The sequence below is a fragment of the Cydia strobilella genome, chromosome 2, assembly GCF_947568885.1.
Source record: "Cydia strobilella chromosome 2, ilCydStro3.1, whole genome shotgun sequence".
Taxonomy (NCBI): Eukaryota; Metazoa; Arthropoda; class Insecta; order Lepidoptera; family Tortricidae; genus Cydia; species Cydia strobilella.
The window spans coordinates 1,205,204-1,222,513 of NC_086042.1; the positions used below are offsets into that span (position 1 = coordinate 1,205,204).

At 39.0% G+C, this 17,310-nt stretch overlaps 2 protein-coding genes across 2 annotated transcripts in view; one reads left to right on the forward strand and one right to left on the reverse strand.

Moving 5' to 3' along the window:
- The window catches only part of LOC134755386 (uncharacterized), a 63,810-nt gene that overhangs the window by 21,696 nt on the left and 24,804 nt on the right, over window positions 1-17,310 (forward strand). The window lies entirely within an intron of this gene.
- LOC134755399 (uncharacterized) lies at window positions 1,838-11,100 on the reverse strand. Its single transcript, XM_063691954.1, has 6 exons — window positions 10,956-11,100; window positions 10,073-10,221; window positions 9,702-9,825; window positions 8,570-8,734; window positions 6,497-6,592; window positions 1,838-2,429 (listed from the first exon to the last, which is right to left on the reverse strand). Exons 1-6 carry the CDS (start codon window positions 10,998-11,000, stop codon window positions 1,920-1,922), a joined length of 1,089 nt encoding a protein of 362 aa, XP_063548024.1. The 5' UTR covers window positions 11,001-11,100; the 3' UTR covers window positions 1,838-1,919.

The following is a 17,310-nucleotide window of genomic DNA, read 5'->3' on the forward strand; positions in this document are numbered from 1 at the left end:
CCATCAGTAACATAAACAAAAAATGTTTACATCATGCGCCCGACTTCACGGATTGCCGTAACCTCTTTCGAGAGATAGCGTAAATCGTAGCGATGAAAGGTGATTCGGGATAGGGTTACCATATTATAACAAACAATAACCTGCGGCGGTATCATGGTCACATTTTTATCACTTGTCATGTTATGCGTCACTTTCGCACTTGCATACTTATAAGAATGACAGATGATAAAAACCGACCATCTTAGCCCTACAGCCCAGCCTAGCCCTATCCTGACAAATTCGGCGATCAGCCTGAAAATCATGACAATATGTCCTGGACCATCATATCTCCAAATTCATATTGTCTCTAATTAGACCTCCGTACCTCAATTTGTTTTTAAATCATAAGACTGCGTCGACCGTCCAGTAGAGGCGCCCTCATCGGGATAATTGTTTTTTTTAATAATAAACCAATTAATCTATGTATAAATCTACTGATTTACTATTGTTGTCCTACTGATTGCCCAACTTTTGGTCTTTGTCACATAGCTTTATTTTGCTTATGTTTCGCTTTACGGAAAAATGTGGCCACCATTTTCCGTTTAGTTGATAAAAATAAACAAAATAAAACTATAATTTTATAGCAAAGACCAAAAGTTGGGGATTAAATTACTTTTGGCCAAGAAAACTTTTAGGTATATTATTGTGGTCAGAGTAGCTGTTGTTCTATTCGTGCTTTTTATATTTAACAAATACTACGGCATAACCTTTCCTTTCGTATTACCGACTCCAACCTTAGCTAGTTTATAATGGTTTGTTGAGGTTATTAATTTATTCTGACATTCGCCACGTCCCCCCGCAATCACAAAAGGATCAAAAGTCCTGACGTTTCGAGAAATCCTGTCGCATATCAACCCATTAATACGGGAACCTAAAGTCAATAAAATAAAAGCCACATTGCATTTGGTACGTGTGTCTTTCAACCTACTGTTAATAGTAAGGCTTAACCTAGATGTGGACTAAAAGTGGATTACGCAGGAAATGACGAATCACTTATCCTAGCTAAAACTATGATGGCGGCCACATTACTCATTTAAATCTTTGATCCATAATACCAGGTAACAGTAATCCATATAATTTACTTTAGACGTTTCCTTGCTTTATTCGGGAAGTGGCTTTTAGTAAAGTTTAGAAGAAAACCGGACAAGTGCGAGTCGGACTCGCGCACCGAGGGTTCCGTACTTTTTAGTATTTGTTGTTATAGCGGCAACAGAAATACATCATCTGTAAAAATTTCAACTGTCTAGCTATCACGGTTCATGAGATACAGCCTGGTGACAGACAGACGGACAGACGGTCCTGTTTTTACTCTTTGGGTACGGAACCCTAAAAAAGAACGTCAGTTGCTTCGGATTAGGACATACATAACAGTACTATCTCACTCACTAACTCCTGAGGCCCTACCCTTAAAAACAAAAATCAGAATTGTATTATCTGTTTCTGTATCACTCGAATATGGGCTAGAGAGAGACAGATAAAGAAATTTCAATTTTAGTTTTTCGCAGTAGGCCCTCAGATACTACTCGTAGATAAATAGCGGAAATACCATAGTTTAAAAATAGTAACTCCAGTCCACGAAGATGGGACTTTAGTTTAAGTTTGATAATGTGTGAAATTATGGGTTATAAGATTTTTTTTAAATTGTCATAATGTTTATCCACAGAGCTGGTTTCATCATTATAGCTCTAAAATATTATTTCCCCAAGTTTATGGCAAACCATTCATCAGACGCTAAGTATATATATATTTTAAATTTAACGATCTATCACATCAACAGCATCAAATAATAAAACGGGTATATTTTTAGATCCTCTAATATGTTTTGAAATAAAACGTGTTCTACAAGCTGATATTGAAATAACAACATCTCACATAATGTTTCAGATATCATTTGAAATCACTGTTGAAATAATCGAAGTGTTGTTCAAATCTACTTTAGCATCATTTAAAGTGACGTTAACTTTTGATGTAGCATTGACTTCGGTTTCACCAGATGTCAGATCATCTTGCAGTTTTTTCAACTTCTTTTTAAAACGTTTGTCTAAATCATTAACATTAGCTTCACTTAGCAATCTCCTGATGAGTTGCTTCATTTCTACAACTTCTTTCTTATTAGGATCTACTTTAATTTTACGACTCTTTTTTGGAGGTATATCGAGTACTGTTGCGTTGTTTTCTTCTATGAATTTGTTAGCTTCGTCAGTGAAGTTTCCGAAAGCGCAATTTCTAACTTTGCTGAGGAGGCCAAAGGCTTCCTCTTCGACTGTTTTGATGACTTCTATGAGGCAGGCTTCGTGCATGGCGCCGTGGGCGAGTACCTTGGTCAGTTCGACTACACCCTGCATCAGTTGACTAGTCACGTCCATCATGGCGGCCTTTACCATGGGCGACTGAAACGCAAACGAACCATCTATGAGGAAATGTAAATATTTTGGATAAAGTGTTTTATATTTGTCTGTTCGGCTCTATCTCAAAAAAGTTCACTTCTGTGGCTCTTAAAAAATAAATAGAAAGAAGGAATTAACACAAACTTTAACTAGTTAAAATTGTCTACAGTATTTTCAAACAGTATGGACACGGTGACATAATATATGTCATATCAATATTTTGCGAGATTTTACGTTAAAAGGTTATAAAAATGAAAATATGAAAATGACATCCGTACCCATGCTGTTTGAAAAATACAATAGACAGTGGATATTCCAATGGATTATTTAATTATTAAAAAAAGTTAATATCAGCGAATTTGAACCATAGACGTTATTTCGACACTACCACGGATGTTAGCACGATCCGTGACAGATCCATCTGTGTGACCTAGATTGAGTTTCGCTATTCCAGTAACGTGTAGGTGTGAGAAAATAATTTGCTCAATGAAAAGTTGTAGATGTATCTGCTTGAAATAACTACATTTTTTTTAATAGACTGATCACCTTAACTACAAAATGGAGCGTGAGGACAACTCGTGGTAACTACGCTTAGCAACTGTCGTACTAATATAAGCGCGACTGGCTTATTTTGTTGTGTCCTAGTCCTTAACCATATTGACGATGGGGCCTATTTCTCGAAAAGTATTAGACTAATATTATTAGTCCAAAAACTGTAAAATCGTATGAGTTTCCATAGCAACACTAATAATATTAGTCTAATATCGTTCGAGAAATGGACCCCAGTCAAATCGTATAAGTTACCAAGGGCCTATTTCTCGAACGGTATTAGACTAATATTATTAGCCCACGAACTGTCAAATCGTATAAGTTACCAAGGGCCTATTTCTCGAACGGTATTAGACTAATATTATTAGCCCACGAACTGTCAAATCGTATAAGTTACCAAGGGCCTATTTCTCGAACGGTATTAGACTAATATTATTAGTCCACGAACTGTCAAATCGTATCAGTTACCAAGGCAACATAATAATATTAGTCTAATACCATTCGAGAAATAGGCCCCAGTACTCATAATAAATTTGAAATATCTGCAAAATTCTAGGGATAGGGATGCCCCATGAGTCGATATTGTATAAAATGTTGTAGAATGCAATTCAGCAACACTGCGCAGGGAAAAGCATTTTTCTCAAACATGCTATGTAATATTGATATTACGTTCTTTATAATAGGCTGGGAAGTATCACGTCTCCGGCGCGGCTAGAGGAGGGGCCTGTAATGAAATTTCATACAAAGTTGCAGGCCTAGGCCGGGAAGTGGCTCTTTTTTAATTTCTATTTCACATTATAATTGTGACACAGCATCATGGCATTCAGCCATAAAAAAAAACTATAAGCAATATTTGCTTTTTGGTTCGTTTATGACATTCTGCCAATACGCCTATAAAAAAAAACAATAAACGATATTTGATTGATATATATAGTTGGTCAAGCAAATCTTGTCAGTAAATAAGAACAAAAAAAAACTATACTCATCCTTTTCTTTTGGGTGTTAGTACTAGTGTAAGACAAAGATAGTATGATTGAAGATGATATATTAAACGTTTGAGAAAAGCACTATACCTATACATACATCGGCGTGAAGAGGGGTTGTCGGCCTCATAACTATTCGGACCTCACTACGTTCGGCCGTATATTCTATTCGGCCGGCAACCCCTTCCTTCCCGGCCTCTGTAGTAATGTACTATTACATGCATGTAATATTTCACCGTAGGTATGCGGTGACCTTGGGCTCTTTGTAAACGCTTCATAATACGGTGTCTGTTTAGTCTGCCACCTAGATGCCAATTCGAACTTACATTTCGAAATCAAAATAATATCATTTTATTATCATTCGCCCATGTATCTCGCTCGTGCCAATAGGTGTACAAAAACTAGGAGCGAAAAAAACGAACATCATTTCGATATCGGAATTCGAATTGGCCGCACCAATATCATGGTTCTCATCACGAAAATTTACAAGCTTACCAAACGAAACGCAGTTGTTAAGAAATCTTCAAACATGTCTGTCGCTCGAAGTGTCAGCGGGAAATAAACATATTTCCAAAATATACTCGGCGTTCATGGCGCATAAATTACAAATCAAAGACCCGAATAATACACGAATGCTTGTTTACTGGGAATCGCGAATAAGAACGCATTGCGAATGGAACTGCGAGTTACTTCTTTTAAATTTTTGATTTCAAAATTAAATTATATGCAGTTGCAGGCGTGGCTCACAGCGCGATTTCGTCGCGTCGCTACAAGTACATGCGGCCCACACCAATTTTGGTGTCTAGCCATAGTAATTGCCGCGCACCCGGTAATAGCGGAAGCCGCTCGACCCCAATTACAAAGAAATACCGCAAATCGATGTACAGGTTAGCCGTTTGGCACACGCATACTAGAAGTCAAAACAAAATTTTTGACCCGCAGTTCCTAAAAAAAATTATTATAAAAGAAGGATACAATCTTGATATTTTGTGTCAAAAATAAAACAAACTATACCAACCGATGAAAAGGCGCAGTTAAAGGGTTAAAGAGGTATTTCCCATTCGATATATGGATATTACGTATCATTTTATGATTAATATGTACCGTATCTGCAGTTCCATAAGTCTCTTAAAATAGGTATTGAAGTAGAACTGTGTCAGTTAGTAAAATTGAAAAAAAAAAAAAATGTTTATGATATTATTTTCAGAATTGCTTTCTTGGGGTTGGATATGAGGATATCACGTATCATTTGTGGTATATTGTACAAAATTAAAAACAGCCATATCGTATCTGGAGGAGCCCAAACTTGGTATGTTTCGAAAATTATTTTTGTTTTAATAAAAAAAAATAGCCGAAATGTAATGATGTGATATACTTTTAGAATCGCCTCAAAAAACCCTTTCGTATGATACTACACACGATAGGTTTTGGAAAAAAATATTCTTTTTTTCCATACAAAAAAAAATATGTTTTACCACTCCCCCCCCCCCGGGGAATTTTTTTTAGGAACTGCGGGTCAAAAAAATTGTTTTGACCTCTAGTATGCGTGTGCCAAACGGCTAACCTGTACATCGATTTGCGGTTTTTTAATCCGAACGGGTTACACTATAAGGAACGGACGCATGCTTGTGCTTGCGCCACCTAGCGGTCATATTTGTCGTAATAGACGCGTTTTGTTAAAGAGTGAAACTTCTGTACTATTACTATTATTTATTCTGTCAATTCTGTGGCAGTTGTAATTCCATAATTTACATGCCTGAGAATGGTAGTTTGACCTGATTTGGGCTTGAGCTGCTTTTTGCCATTTTGAGAAAAAACACGGATTTTTTTAACACCACATCCGTGGCAAACAAGCGTCCGGCCCGCCTGATGTTAAGCAGTCACCGTAGCCTATGGACGCCTGCAACTCCAGAGGTGTTTCATGCGCGTTGCCAACCTTTTAAAAACCTGTACACTCCTTTTTTGAAGAACCCCATACTCCCATACTGTAGACTCTCGGAAGGGAGTTCATTCCACAGCTAGAGCGTCCGCGGGAGGAAATTCGTTGTAATTTATGTTTAAGTAGGCACTTACTTTTACTCAGTGTTATCCTAATTTAGCCTTTTTTTATTTTTCGCAGATTGTAATCGATTGTAAAATGTGACATTTTCAAGTAAAAGGTGCCAGTTTGTCGCTTACTATAAGGCCGACATTTGTTTGTATCTTTATACGAATAACCTGTCTGAGCGTCCTTACGGCAAGCGACGATGTGGTACCTTTTGCTTGAAAACGACACAAATAAGTCAGCATTGGTAAATTCCTAAGGATTAAATAAGTTATAGGTCAATTTATAGAAGCAAACGCTTGGTACAGGAATTGAAAAATCTGCAGAAAAAAATGGAGATAAGAATGGTAACATTGGTAACCTTAAAATGACAGATATACGTCTTACTGTGACCCTAAGATTCCATATTCCTAAGATGCCATACCTTAAAAGTTTGTCCGGCGCAAGACTTAATAGTAATCAGTAAGGAAACAAAACGTTAGATAAATGAATACCTTAGCGATGACACATTTGATGACCTTCTTCAAAGAGTTGTGTTCGTGTCCACAAGCCTTCAGCAGCTCGTCTAGCTCCTTCTTTTGTGCACGGACCTGGAATCGGGTCATCTAATTAAACATTACACAAACTGCGATATAACTATAGCGGAAAAGGAAAGAATAAGTTCAGGTATTGGCCTCGGCCTCTAAATTAAGAGGCCGGTATGGATTTTGGAGCAAATATGTAAAATTGATAGATTTAGTCGTTGAAATTATACACGTTTTGCTACGTAATATCTAAATAACAAGTATTGGTTTCTATTAGCACGTCTTCTCATCTTGCATTTTAATAATGAGGTCGCGAGCGTGCGTCGCCGGTAATATATGAAGAGAAGGGGCAGTTTTTAAAAATTCATCAAAAAATTATGGTGGTAAATTATACAAATTGATGTATAAGAATAGTTTCAGCATATGTTGTAGATTGTTTAAGTATCAAAATGACGTCAAAAATAAGTAGATTTTCGGAGAAATTGTCACTTGTTTAGAGGTAATTTCTGGAGAAAATTGAATTCGTTTAACTTTCATTTCCTCGAAATCTAAGTCATATAACAAAAATGTAATCTGATAAAGGTCAAGTACAGAATATGTGTAATACAAATTTACCATTTTTAGCAGTGCAAACTTTACGAAATTTACAAATAAGAGCGACAAAATCAGTGCTTTACGCGCGTTTACCTAAACGTCCATCAGAAAAAAAATCATTACTAATTTAGTAAGTCTGTTTTCAAAAAAATTATCTGATAAAAGGCAAGATAGGAAGACGTGCTAATAGAAAACAGTACTTGTTATTTCTGTTAGGTAACAAGAGGTATACAATTTCACATACTAAATCTATCAATTTTACATTTTTGCGACTAAAATCGACACCGGCCTCTTAGACGCAGGACAACACGCTCTACAGCAGAAATGGAGAGATGGGCGGGACACGTAGCCCTTATCACAGATAGAAGATGTACAAAACGGGTAACTGAATGGGCGGGCCCTATCGGATAAAGAGGCCAAGGGAGACCCAAAGACCGCTGGATTGACGAAATTCAAAGAATTGCTGGTAGACTGGAAGTTTAAAGCACAGGATAGGATAAAATGGAAATAGATGGAGGAGGCCTTTACCCAAAGCGGGGCCATGTAAAGGAAAAAAAATATATTTTATTCTGTTTTTAGCATTTGTTGTTATAGCGGCAACAGAAATACATCGTATCTATATCTATCACGGTTCATGAGATACAGACTGCATGGTGACAGATGGACAATGGAGTCTTAGTAATAGGGTCCCGTTTTTACCCTTTGGGTACGGAACCCTAAAAACGGTTTTAAGAATTCATATTACCATACATTTATTATATAAGTGTTTGACGACCGGTCTGGCCTAGTGGCCTTGCCTGTGAAGCCGATGGTCCTGGGTTCGAATCCCGGTAAGGGCATTTATTTGTGTGTGGAGCAGACATGTTCTTGAGTCATGGGTGTTTTGTATGTATTTAAGTATTTATATATTATATATATATCGTTGTCTGAGTACCCATAACACAAGCCCCCTTAGGCTTACCGTACTTAGTCAATCTGTGTAAGAATGTCCTATAATATTTTTAATTTTATATTAATTTGTTATTTATTATTATTATTAAATAAGACCGGATGGAAGCTGGACAGTCCTTAGGAACCATGAGATTGAATATCTAGTGGCTGAACCTAACATCATGGGAGAGACTAAAGCTCACAGACTCCGTTGGTTGGGCCATCTTGAGAGAATGGATGAGGATCGGAACGTGAAAAGAGCATACCTGGGCCGCCCAGCAAGAAGACGTCCTATTGGACGCCCCAGGTATCGCTGGTGCGACAGGGTGGAGGCGGATCTGCGCGAGCTTCGAGTCACCAATTGGCGAGAGGTCGCACAGGATCGAGAAAAGTGGCGCTGTCTTGTGTCGGAGGCCAAGTCTCATTTTGGGTCGCTGAGCCAACGGAGTGAGTAAGCTAATTTGTTATTATATAGAAATACGCACTCTATTACAATAATTAGCAATAGGGGACACTCACAGGCTGCAAACGCGTCTTGATCATGTTCTTCATTGTAATAACAGCGCCGACGGCCTGTGTAGGGTTGTGTCCTATCAGGGCGTACCCGCACACTACCATCTGATGCATCGCCTTCTCGGCTAGCTGGGCGGTCTCGTTCTCGCGCTCTTTAAGGCACGTATCCAGCTGAAAATTCGGTAGATACATTAGAAAACTAATATTTCATTTCAAATTACCTAGCGACAGGTCCTCGGCCAGGTTCTTTAGATCCCTGTAAGACACGACATTTGCTTTCGCTTTCAGTTGTTGTGTGTAGCTTGCTCGTGGTCGTGGCTTGAACCTGGCCGAGGACCGAGAAAACTGGCGCATACTCCACCGACAAGAGCCATGCTCTTAAATTATGATGATGATGAGCGACAGGTAAAGATAAAAGTATGAGGGAAAATTGGATGTAGGAGTTGAAAGATGAAGCCTGGATCCTGGATTAGTTGGAAGATGAAAACGGTGACGAACTTTCTTCGATCAAACAGGAAAAAACTTACCAAAAGGTTAACTATCCTAAAAGAATTATACATATAAAAAAGTTTATATAAAAGTCAAAAACCAATAAGTGCGTACTTGGATCGTAGCAGAGGATCGGGCAATCGTAGAGACTTGTGATTTTATATGCATGTACCTACCTATTTAGTGATTTGTTCTTACAGCGAAAGGGTACGTTACTTGAGTTAATCAACTTTATTGAAACCTCTGTTCCTGTAGACTTGATTTCCTCCAACTGCCCCTGAAGGTCGGACAGCCGCTCCAAGATGTGTGTGGTGCCGTTCTGCAACTGTGATTGTTCTGCTGAGTAGGTAAAAAATAAGTCAACTTTATTGAAACCTCTGTTCCTGTAGATTTCCTGATCTCCTCCAACTGTCCCTGAAGGTCGGACAGCCGCTCCAAGATGTGTGTGGTGCCGTTCTGCAACTGTGATTGTTTTGCTGAGTAGGTACAAAATTAGTCAACTTTATTGAAACCTCTGTTCCTGTAGATTTCCTGATCTCCTCCAACTGCCCCTGAAGGTCGGACAGCCGCTCCAAGATGTGTGTGGTGCCGTTCTGCAACTGTGATTGTTTTGCTGAGTAGGTACAAAATTAGTCAACTTTATTGAAACCTCTGTTCCTGTAGATTTCCTGATCTCCTCCAACTGCCCCTGAAGGTCGGACAGCCGCTCCAAGATGTGTGTAGTGCCGTTCTGCAGCAGCATCTGGATTTTCACTAGCACCATGTTCACTGACCTGCAGAATCGTTTAAGTAGTAGGAAAATTCGTTGGAAACAACCCTTTTGTGGATGTAGTTTTTAATATAAACTTAACAGACACATGAACACCCATTTATAAGTACTATTTCGTGAGCCCATATTAGGGCGCGCTTCAGGCAGGCGGGAGGCCTAAGGCCGACTGCGGCGGAAGGCTGAAGGTCCGGAGCCTTCCCCTGCTTCCCTTCTTATTACTAATTGGCATCTATTGTAGCATTAAAACTTACTTCTCCAGGTCTACAAGGAATTTCTTCTCGATACTCTGTGCCAGGTCTTTACTGAGTTTGCTGGTGATCTCATCCTCTATCACTTGGTCCACCTCTTGGTTGACTTCATTCCCTGTCGGAGTCGTGTCCTCGCTGTGTGCTGTTGATATCTGTAATCTTGTAAATTGTAAGTAAACTTGCATAAAAAATTAAAATTATGTGATTATTTGAACAAGTTTGGGAACAAATCAAATTATTTTATTAAATATTTTGATTTGTGTATTTTAAGTAATCACACTACTATATATTATATGAATTAAAAACTGTAATAGATATCATATATTAAAGAAAAAGTGACGAAGCCCACCAGTGGTGAAGGAAGGCCCCAAAGAACAAAGACCAAAGAACAAAGACCAAAGAACAAAGAACGAAGGTCAAAGACGCCTAGTCTTACTAAGATGGCATATAGTCGAGAAATTGGGACGGGTACCGCCGTGGCGAGATAGCCTAGGGATTCATGGCGTTAGCCGCGATAGCTAAAGACGCCGGTTCGAATTCCGCCTTTACCACTGGAGGGCTTTGTCACATCTATTACATTTTTTATGTGATTATTTATTTTGATGAAGCAAGTTTTTATGAAAACATTTAGTTTTTATACACAGCCGGTCAGGATAAGAAGAACAAACTGTATTCTAAAATAATCTTACTCAGTTTTTACAAAACCTTGTAGTAGGTACCTGGTAAAATATCTCCTATACTTTTATACAGCACCAAGAAATTTTACAAAGACATCGGCAGCCTCACTGGTAAAGTATCAGACAGCTGAAACAGGCAGCTCTCTCTTTTAAGACCTATAACACTCTTTAGAGTACCAGAAACAATGATAAAAGTGGATAATCCTCACCGCCAAAACCAATAAGCCCCACAAACATATTATCACACTCGCCATTCTACTCGCAACACAAAAATAGCTCTACCCATATACAAATGTTGCGAAATCCGAATCGAACCGCTTTACGACGCGTTTTACACCCGTTTCATTGCTATCGAAGTACGATTTTCAAGAAATCACTTATAATAATATTTAGATAAGTAGATTTATCCGGAACGTCGAACACGTCATTGAAGACGCCAGCGAAAATAAAGATCTATAATAACTTATGATTGAATTTTTTTGTTGTATAGGTATTTCAGCTAAACACTTTTTTGTGAGGGCTTAATAGGGATATACAGACTACGCGTCAAAAGGTATTTACTATATAATAAATATAATAATCTTAACAAGTTAATAAAACACCGTGGGCTCGACTAACCCGACAGATTTTAATTACGCATTCCTGAGGTCATATTCTTCTTCTTCGTCTTTGCCTTTATCCCATTATTTGGGGTCGGCTCTCCTCGTTCTCATGCGCCAGGACCGTCTGTCCTGGGTTGTCTGTGGATTTAATTGGGCTCGTTCTAAATCCTTTGACACGGTGGACCACCAAGTAGCAGGCCGGCGCCCTGGTCCTTTTTTGGTTTCCTGAAGGGCCAGTGCCTTTTTCACGACATGGTCATCGCCACGCCTCATAATATGTCCATACCACCTCAGCCTCTGTTCGGAGAGTTTCTCAGTGATGGGCGCTATTTTGAAACTTCCTCTGATGTGCTCGTTACGCACTTTATCAAGTCTAGTTACACCCGCAGCCCATCTCAGCATCCTCATTTCGTTGGTATGTACTTTTTGTTCGTGCACCTTTTTCAGCGCCCAGCACTCAGCACTATATGTTAAGGCAGGTCTTATTGCCGTTTTATACACTTTGCCTTTGGTCTTGATCGGCATTCTTCGGTCACACAGAACCCCTGTGAGATCTCGCCATCTTTGCCAAGCAACATTGACTCGGTGTGTGACGTCGGCTTCAATAGTGGCATTCCTGAGGTCATAAGGAGCAAAAAATGCTATATGACTTTTAGTCAAATTCGGCAAAAAAAATGTGAAATGTCTGTCAAACATAACTCGTATGGATGTCTGACGGACGTATTATTACTTCTACGAGTGTACGTAGGCCAGTACATGTCTCCCTAGCTTTTGTGAGAGCACTTTGTTCAGGGATAAACTTAGCTAAAACACTACTAGACTGTGAGGGCTTTAATTAAATGTTTACTACACAGAAGATTCTGATCTTATTTAAGTATAACACTTTAAACTCTCGCGTTTTGAACACATATTTAATTATACGAACCGGTCTACCTTGTTCTTACCTTAAATTCCCTTAAATTACCTTATTTAAGCATTTCTAAGTAACATATTTCACTGATGTCAGGCAAATAGTAAAAAACAACTCTTATTGTATTATATATATTAAAAAGGAAATTATATTAACAATCATCGTTATGCATTTTGCAGTGGATATTCTAAATTTCATCAGTTTGCTATTTTTTACTTGATATCTGTAAAATGAGAAAAAAAATATATTTTACTATTAAAATAAATAACAATACCTCTTCGTTGACATAGTTTTACTATACGATTACTGATGATTTCCATAATAAAACTATCCTTTTCCTTCACAACATTAAAAAATCTCCATAAATAAATCATCTAAACGTTTCAGCGATTTAAGTTTAAAGGGGCCCACTGACTATCAGTCCGCCGGACGATATCGGCCTGTCAGTTGTTCGGAACTGTCAAATGTTTGTTCTAACTGACAGGCCGATATCGTCCGGCGGACTGATAGTCAGTGGGCCCCTTAAAGAGGCAGCAGATCGGCAGAAAAACTTTCGCATTTATTTATAGGGATGTAATAGTAGATTATACAACAGGGGCATAAAGTAACCCATTTTATCCTAAGGGCTTTAGTCTTGGATAAAATGGGAAAATATCAAATATTTAAGGTTTGCATATTTATTCAAGATTATGGAGTAGGTATTCGGCCACGTGATGGCGCGCCTGCCGCCAGTTGCAGCGGTACATGTTTGTATCGCTGGTTATAATATAACTTTACTGATAACTTAATAGGTCAATAACACGCTATAGTTAATTTTACTTTATATAGGTATTACAGTATAAAAAATCTCTTATAAAAAAAAACATTATTACTATTTGGGGGGGCACTTTTGACAGAACTCAGAGGGCAGGCACATTGTGTTTGATGTAGTGATCGCGTAATCTGAAACATATTAAGTAATACTAAAGTGGGTTGGAAAGAAGGGATTTCCGCTTGTGGTGTCAAAATAAATGTAAGATGCGCTGGCCTATCTAATAAATTTGGATTCCCTTGAGAGTGTCGTAATATACGTTTTTTTGAGGCATACACGGCCGTATCTTTTGTTGCATTAACTTAAAAGTTTGATTTTTTTACTGCTTCAAGGGGCTCTACACCTGAGTATATGGTTTTAATTTCAATTCGATACCTCCGCCCGTTCCCGAGATAAAGGATCTTGACAGACAGACGGACGGACAACAAAGTGATCCTATAAGGGTTCCGGTTTTTTACTTTTGAGGTACGGAACCCTAAAAAGTATCAAAATACGATCAAAACAAAATAAGAAACGTAGTACCTCAATTTTGATTATGTTGAAAGCATTTAGTAAACATTTACAGAAGAATTCCACTAATGCAGTCAGCTTCAGTAATAAACTGTTAAAGACAAAATTTGATTAAATTTTTATGAAATTTCTAAGGTTAATAAGCAGCATATTAAAATCTGAAACCTGAAATAAATGTAAAGCGTGATCGGAAATATTTGATATATGAAATATATGATCAGAGGGCGCTGTTATTCTCATGTATAGGGTGACAGTTCAGTATAGCATGAAAAAAATTAGTTCCAGTGAAATTCCGCAACATGGCGCGTGAATCGTGATCATATATTCCTGGTAAGGTTTTATATGAATTTCCAATAGGTATGATTTAGAACTCCGGTAGCCATTTAAGAAGTATAACACTCTTACGGTATATGTGATATTTTCTATAAAAAGGGACCTTATTGTCGATGGCGCTTACGCCAATATTAACGATGCTCCGATATAAATACAATGCCGCGCGGCCCTGTGCGGCGTAAGCGCCATCGACAATAAGGTCCCTTTTCATAGAAAATGCCCCATATAGTGGAAATATTCGCTGTATTGGGTAAAGGTCTTGGTAGCTCAGATGGAAGACCACCGGGCTAACGATCCGGTGGTCGTGGGTTTAAGTCCCATCAAGACAGTGAATTTTAATACCCTACGCTTGTTGCTCAATTTTGGAATCATTCACTTGCTCGGGTACAAACAGGTTTTTACAATAAATGTCTTTTCTTTCTTTCTTTCTTTCAACCAGCAACACTCTTATTAACAGTATGAGCTTAGAAGCAGAACACGTAGTGGGGTAGTTTTACAAGTTTTTTCAAAAAATATACCGTAAAAATACAAAATTGTGGTATTTTCTATAAAAAGGGACCTTATAATATTGTCGATGGCGCTTACGCCATTATAAACGATGCTCCGATATAAATACAATGCCGCGCGACGCTGTGCGGCGTAAGCGCCATCGACAATAAGGTCCCTTTTAATAGAAAATGCCTCAATTAATATCTAGAAAAGTAACACATATTAATGTCAAATATATTTACTGTTCATTAATAAAAAAAGCTGCGACTGAAAATCCTTGTAAGACAAATTTTGACACAAAATCGCTTCTCCTGTAAAATTACTAAAATGGCACTTACTGTCCGCGCGCGAATTCCGTGCACGGCTGAGGAAAATTAGGAATGTTGGGCGTCATGACAGAGTGATAGTGACTGGTGTCATTTTGTACGTACGGGCGCGGCGCACACCCCCCACTTCCTCGACCTCCGAATGCACGGAATTGGCGCGCGGACAGTACAGTGTTACATTCTTCTTAGGTACGGAACTGTCCATCGGTGGACATTATGCCTTTTGTAATACTAATTACGAACTGTCAGTTAACAGTGTGGGCGATGATATCAATGTGAGGAGGTGTGAAACAACAACTTTGTCCCCTAATGAAATACATAATTATTCGAATTTAAACTGTTGTGAGACATACTAACATTAAATAATTTTCACGGTTTAGACTCACTTGTTTTAGTCACCCGCGCGACATGTTTCGGAGAGCCTGGGTCTCCTTTCTCAAGCACTAATAGTGCGAGCAGCGTTCACGACGACCGTGTATTGCGTACTATTATTAGTGCTTGAGAAAGGAGACCTAAAAACCTCCACGAAACATGTCGCACGGGTTACATAATTATTGATACGGAAAGCCGCAGATATGAGACGTATACTTACTGTAGCAGGCAAACGTACATATTGCACAGAATACACTGGACATCGGGAACCATTTCCTCACATTCTACAAGTTTCTGAGGGTTTGAGTTTTTTGATGAGATGAACTGAAATAATGATGCCAATTTGAGTTCGTGTCGTAGAAAATTCTCACTCTCTTTGGACATATAACACGTTGAGACGACACGAAAAGTCGAAGGCAAAACGCGGTAGGTCACCAATGCGTTGGTCAGACTTAGTCAAAAATGCACTCAATGGACTAATCCACGAATGTAAAAGGGCTAGTACGGGAAGAATAGCGACGGATTGTGATGCTTGTGAAGCTTTGCCACCGCCCCTGATATGACGACCACGACTACTCTGACAAGAGTGTGACGACAAAGAAGAATCGTAGAAAAAAAATGCGTGCATCCCCTCTGCCGGCCTAGCCAAGATGACAAACGCTTGCGCTATAACAACGAAACGCTTTTTCTCTCTAACACTCTTCTATAGTCATAGTATAGTAGTTATAGACAAGAAACCGAGCGACCAGGGGTAAGAGAAAGACATACTCATGTATTGACACTCAGAATAATAACTTATTGACAGGTTAATGTATGGCAGCATAATCCTTTTTCTCTTTCGGTATTTCGCCATCGCCTCCTACCTATGCTGCCATAACCCGACCATGAAAAAAAAACCGGTCGGTGATAAGGACAAAGCATGGCACTATTTTCTCTTTCCTCTTATTGGAATCGCAATAAGACTATCTTTCTCTATCAAAGAGTGTCAGGCCCTTGTCTATATTAGTGCAACAGTGACAGTTGCGTTTCGTTCGCTACGGAGCGTAAGCGATTGGTATGTTGTCTCCGCGGCCTGAGGGCCTACCGCGAACCACTTTCGACGTGTTGCCGGCAGGCATGTCACACTTACGAATTTACAAATATCTGATCATGCCTTTATTGTCAAGGCGTTAGTGCGTGTTCAGATATTTCTGAGCACCTTGGCCGCTCCGATATATCTGATGGCGACTGTACCTCTTGTGTGTAGTGGTAGATAGTTTTCTATTTAATAACAATTTATTCATACAGTCGAAATAATAAATGTTATACTTACAAAGACAACCGGAAAGATGGACATTAGAAACACATATTTTATTATTCGGCACAAGCCATGACCGCCTTTGCAAGTCTGTCTCTCTGCAATTTAAAAATTATGTAAAACGTAAGCTTATCTCTAAAGCCTATTATAGCACACAAGACTACATGAATGATGAAACACCGTGGGATTAAGTGTGATTGAAAATAATTAATATATTATTATGTTCAGGCTTAGGAGTATTTTTAGCACGGTTAAGACTAAAGGGAGCTATGGAGTCGTTGTTAACATTAAAATTAGTCATCCTCATTAATTTTGAGGGGCGGGTCGCTAGTAACATAAATAAATTACGATTAGTGCACCGGAGATGCTCATGGCACCTCAGTAATAGAGCGATGCTTTGAGCATCACCGGTGGGATCAGTAAGATTTCTATGGGGCGTGGTAAGTAGTAATACTTTTTTTATCCCCTCGGGCGGCAAGGTACCTCGAATGGGACGCTCTCTGATATCCGCGCGTGCGGCGGGCCGCCATTTTTTATATGGAAAACACGCCTCCTGCCCGCGCAGCATGGTTTCCCCTATCACTAAGTCCGTCACTTTCGCACTCACATATTTGTTAGAACGTGACCGGCATGGTGATAAGCGTACCGTGCTACGACTCCCGGCGCGAAAATTTTAAATATTTCTTTGCCGCTCGAGGGGTTAAACCACATCGGTGGCAAACAAGCATAGGGCCCGCCTGATGGTAAGCAGTCACAAGTCAGAGGTGTTACATGCGCGTTGCCGACCTTTTAAAAACCTGTACACTCTATTTTTGAAGAACCCCATACTGTAGACCCTCGGGAAAACCTCGGAAAATCTTGTAATATTCCGTTGTGATAAGATACTTTATAGTTACAAATACAAACCCCTTTCT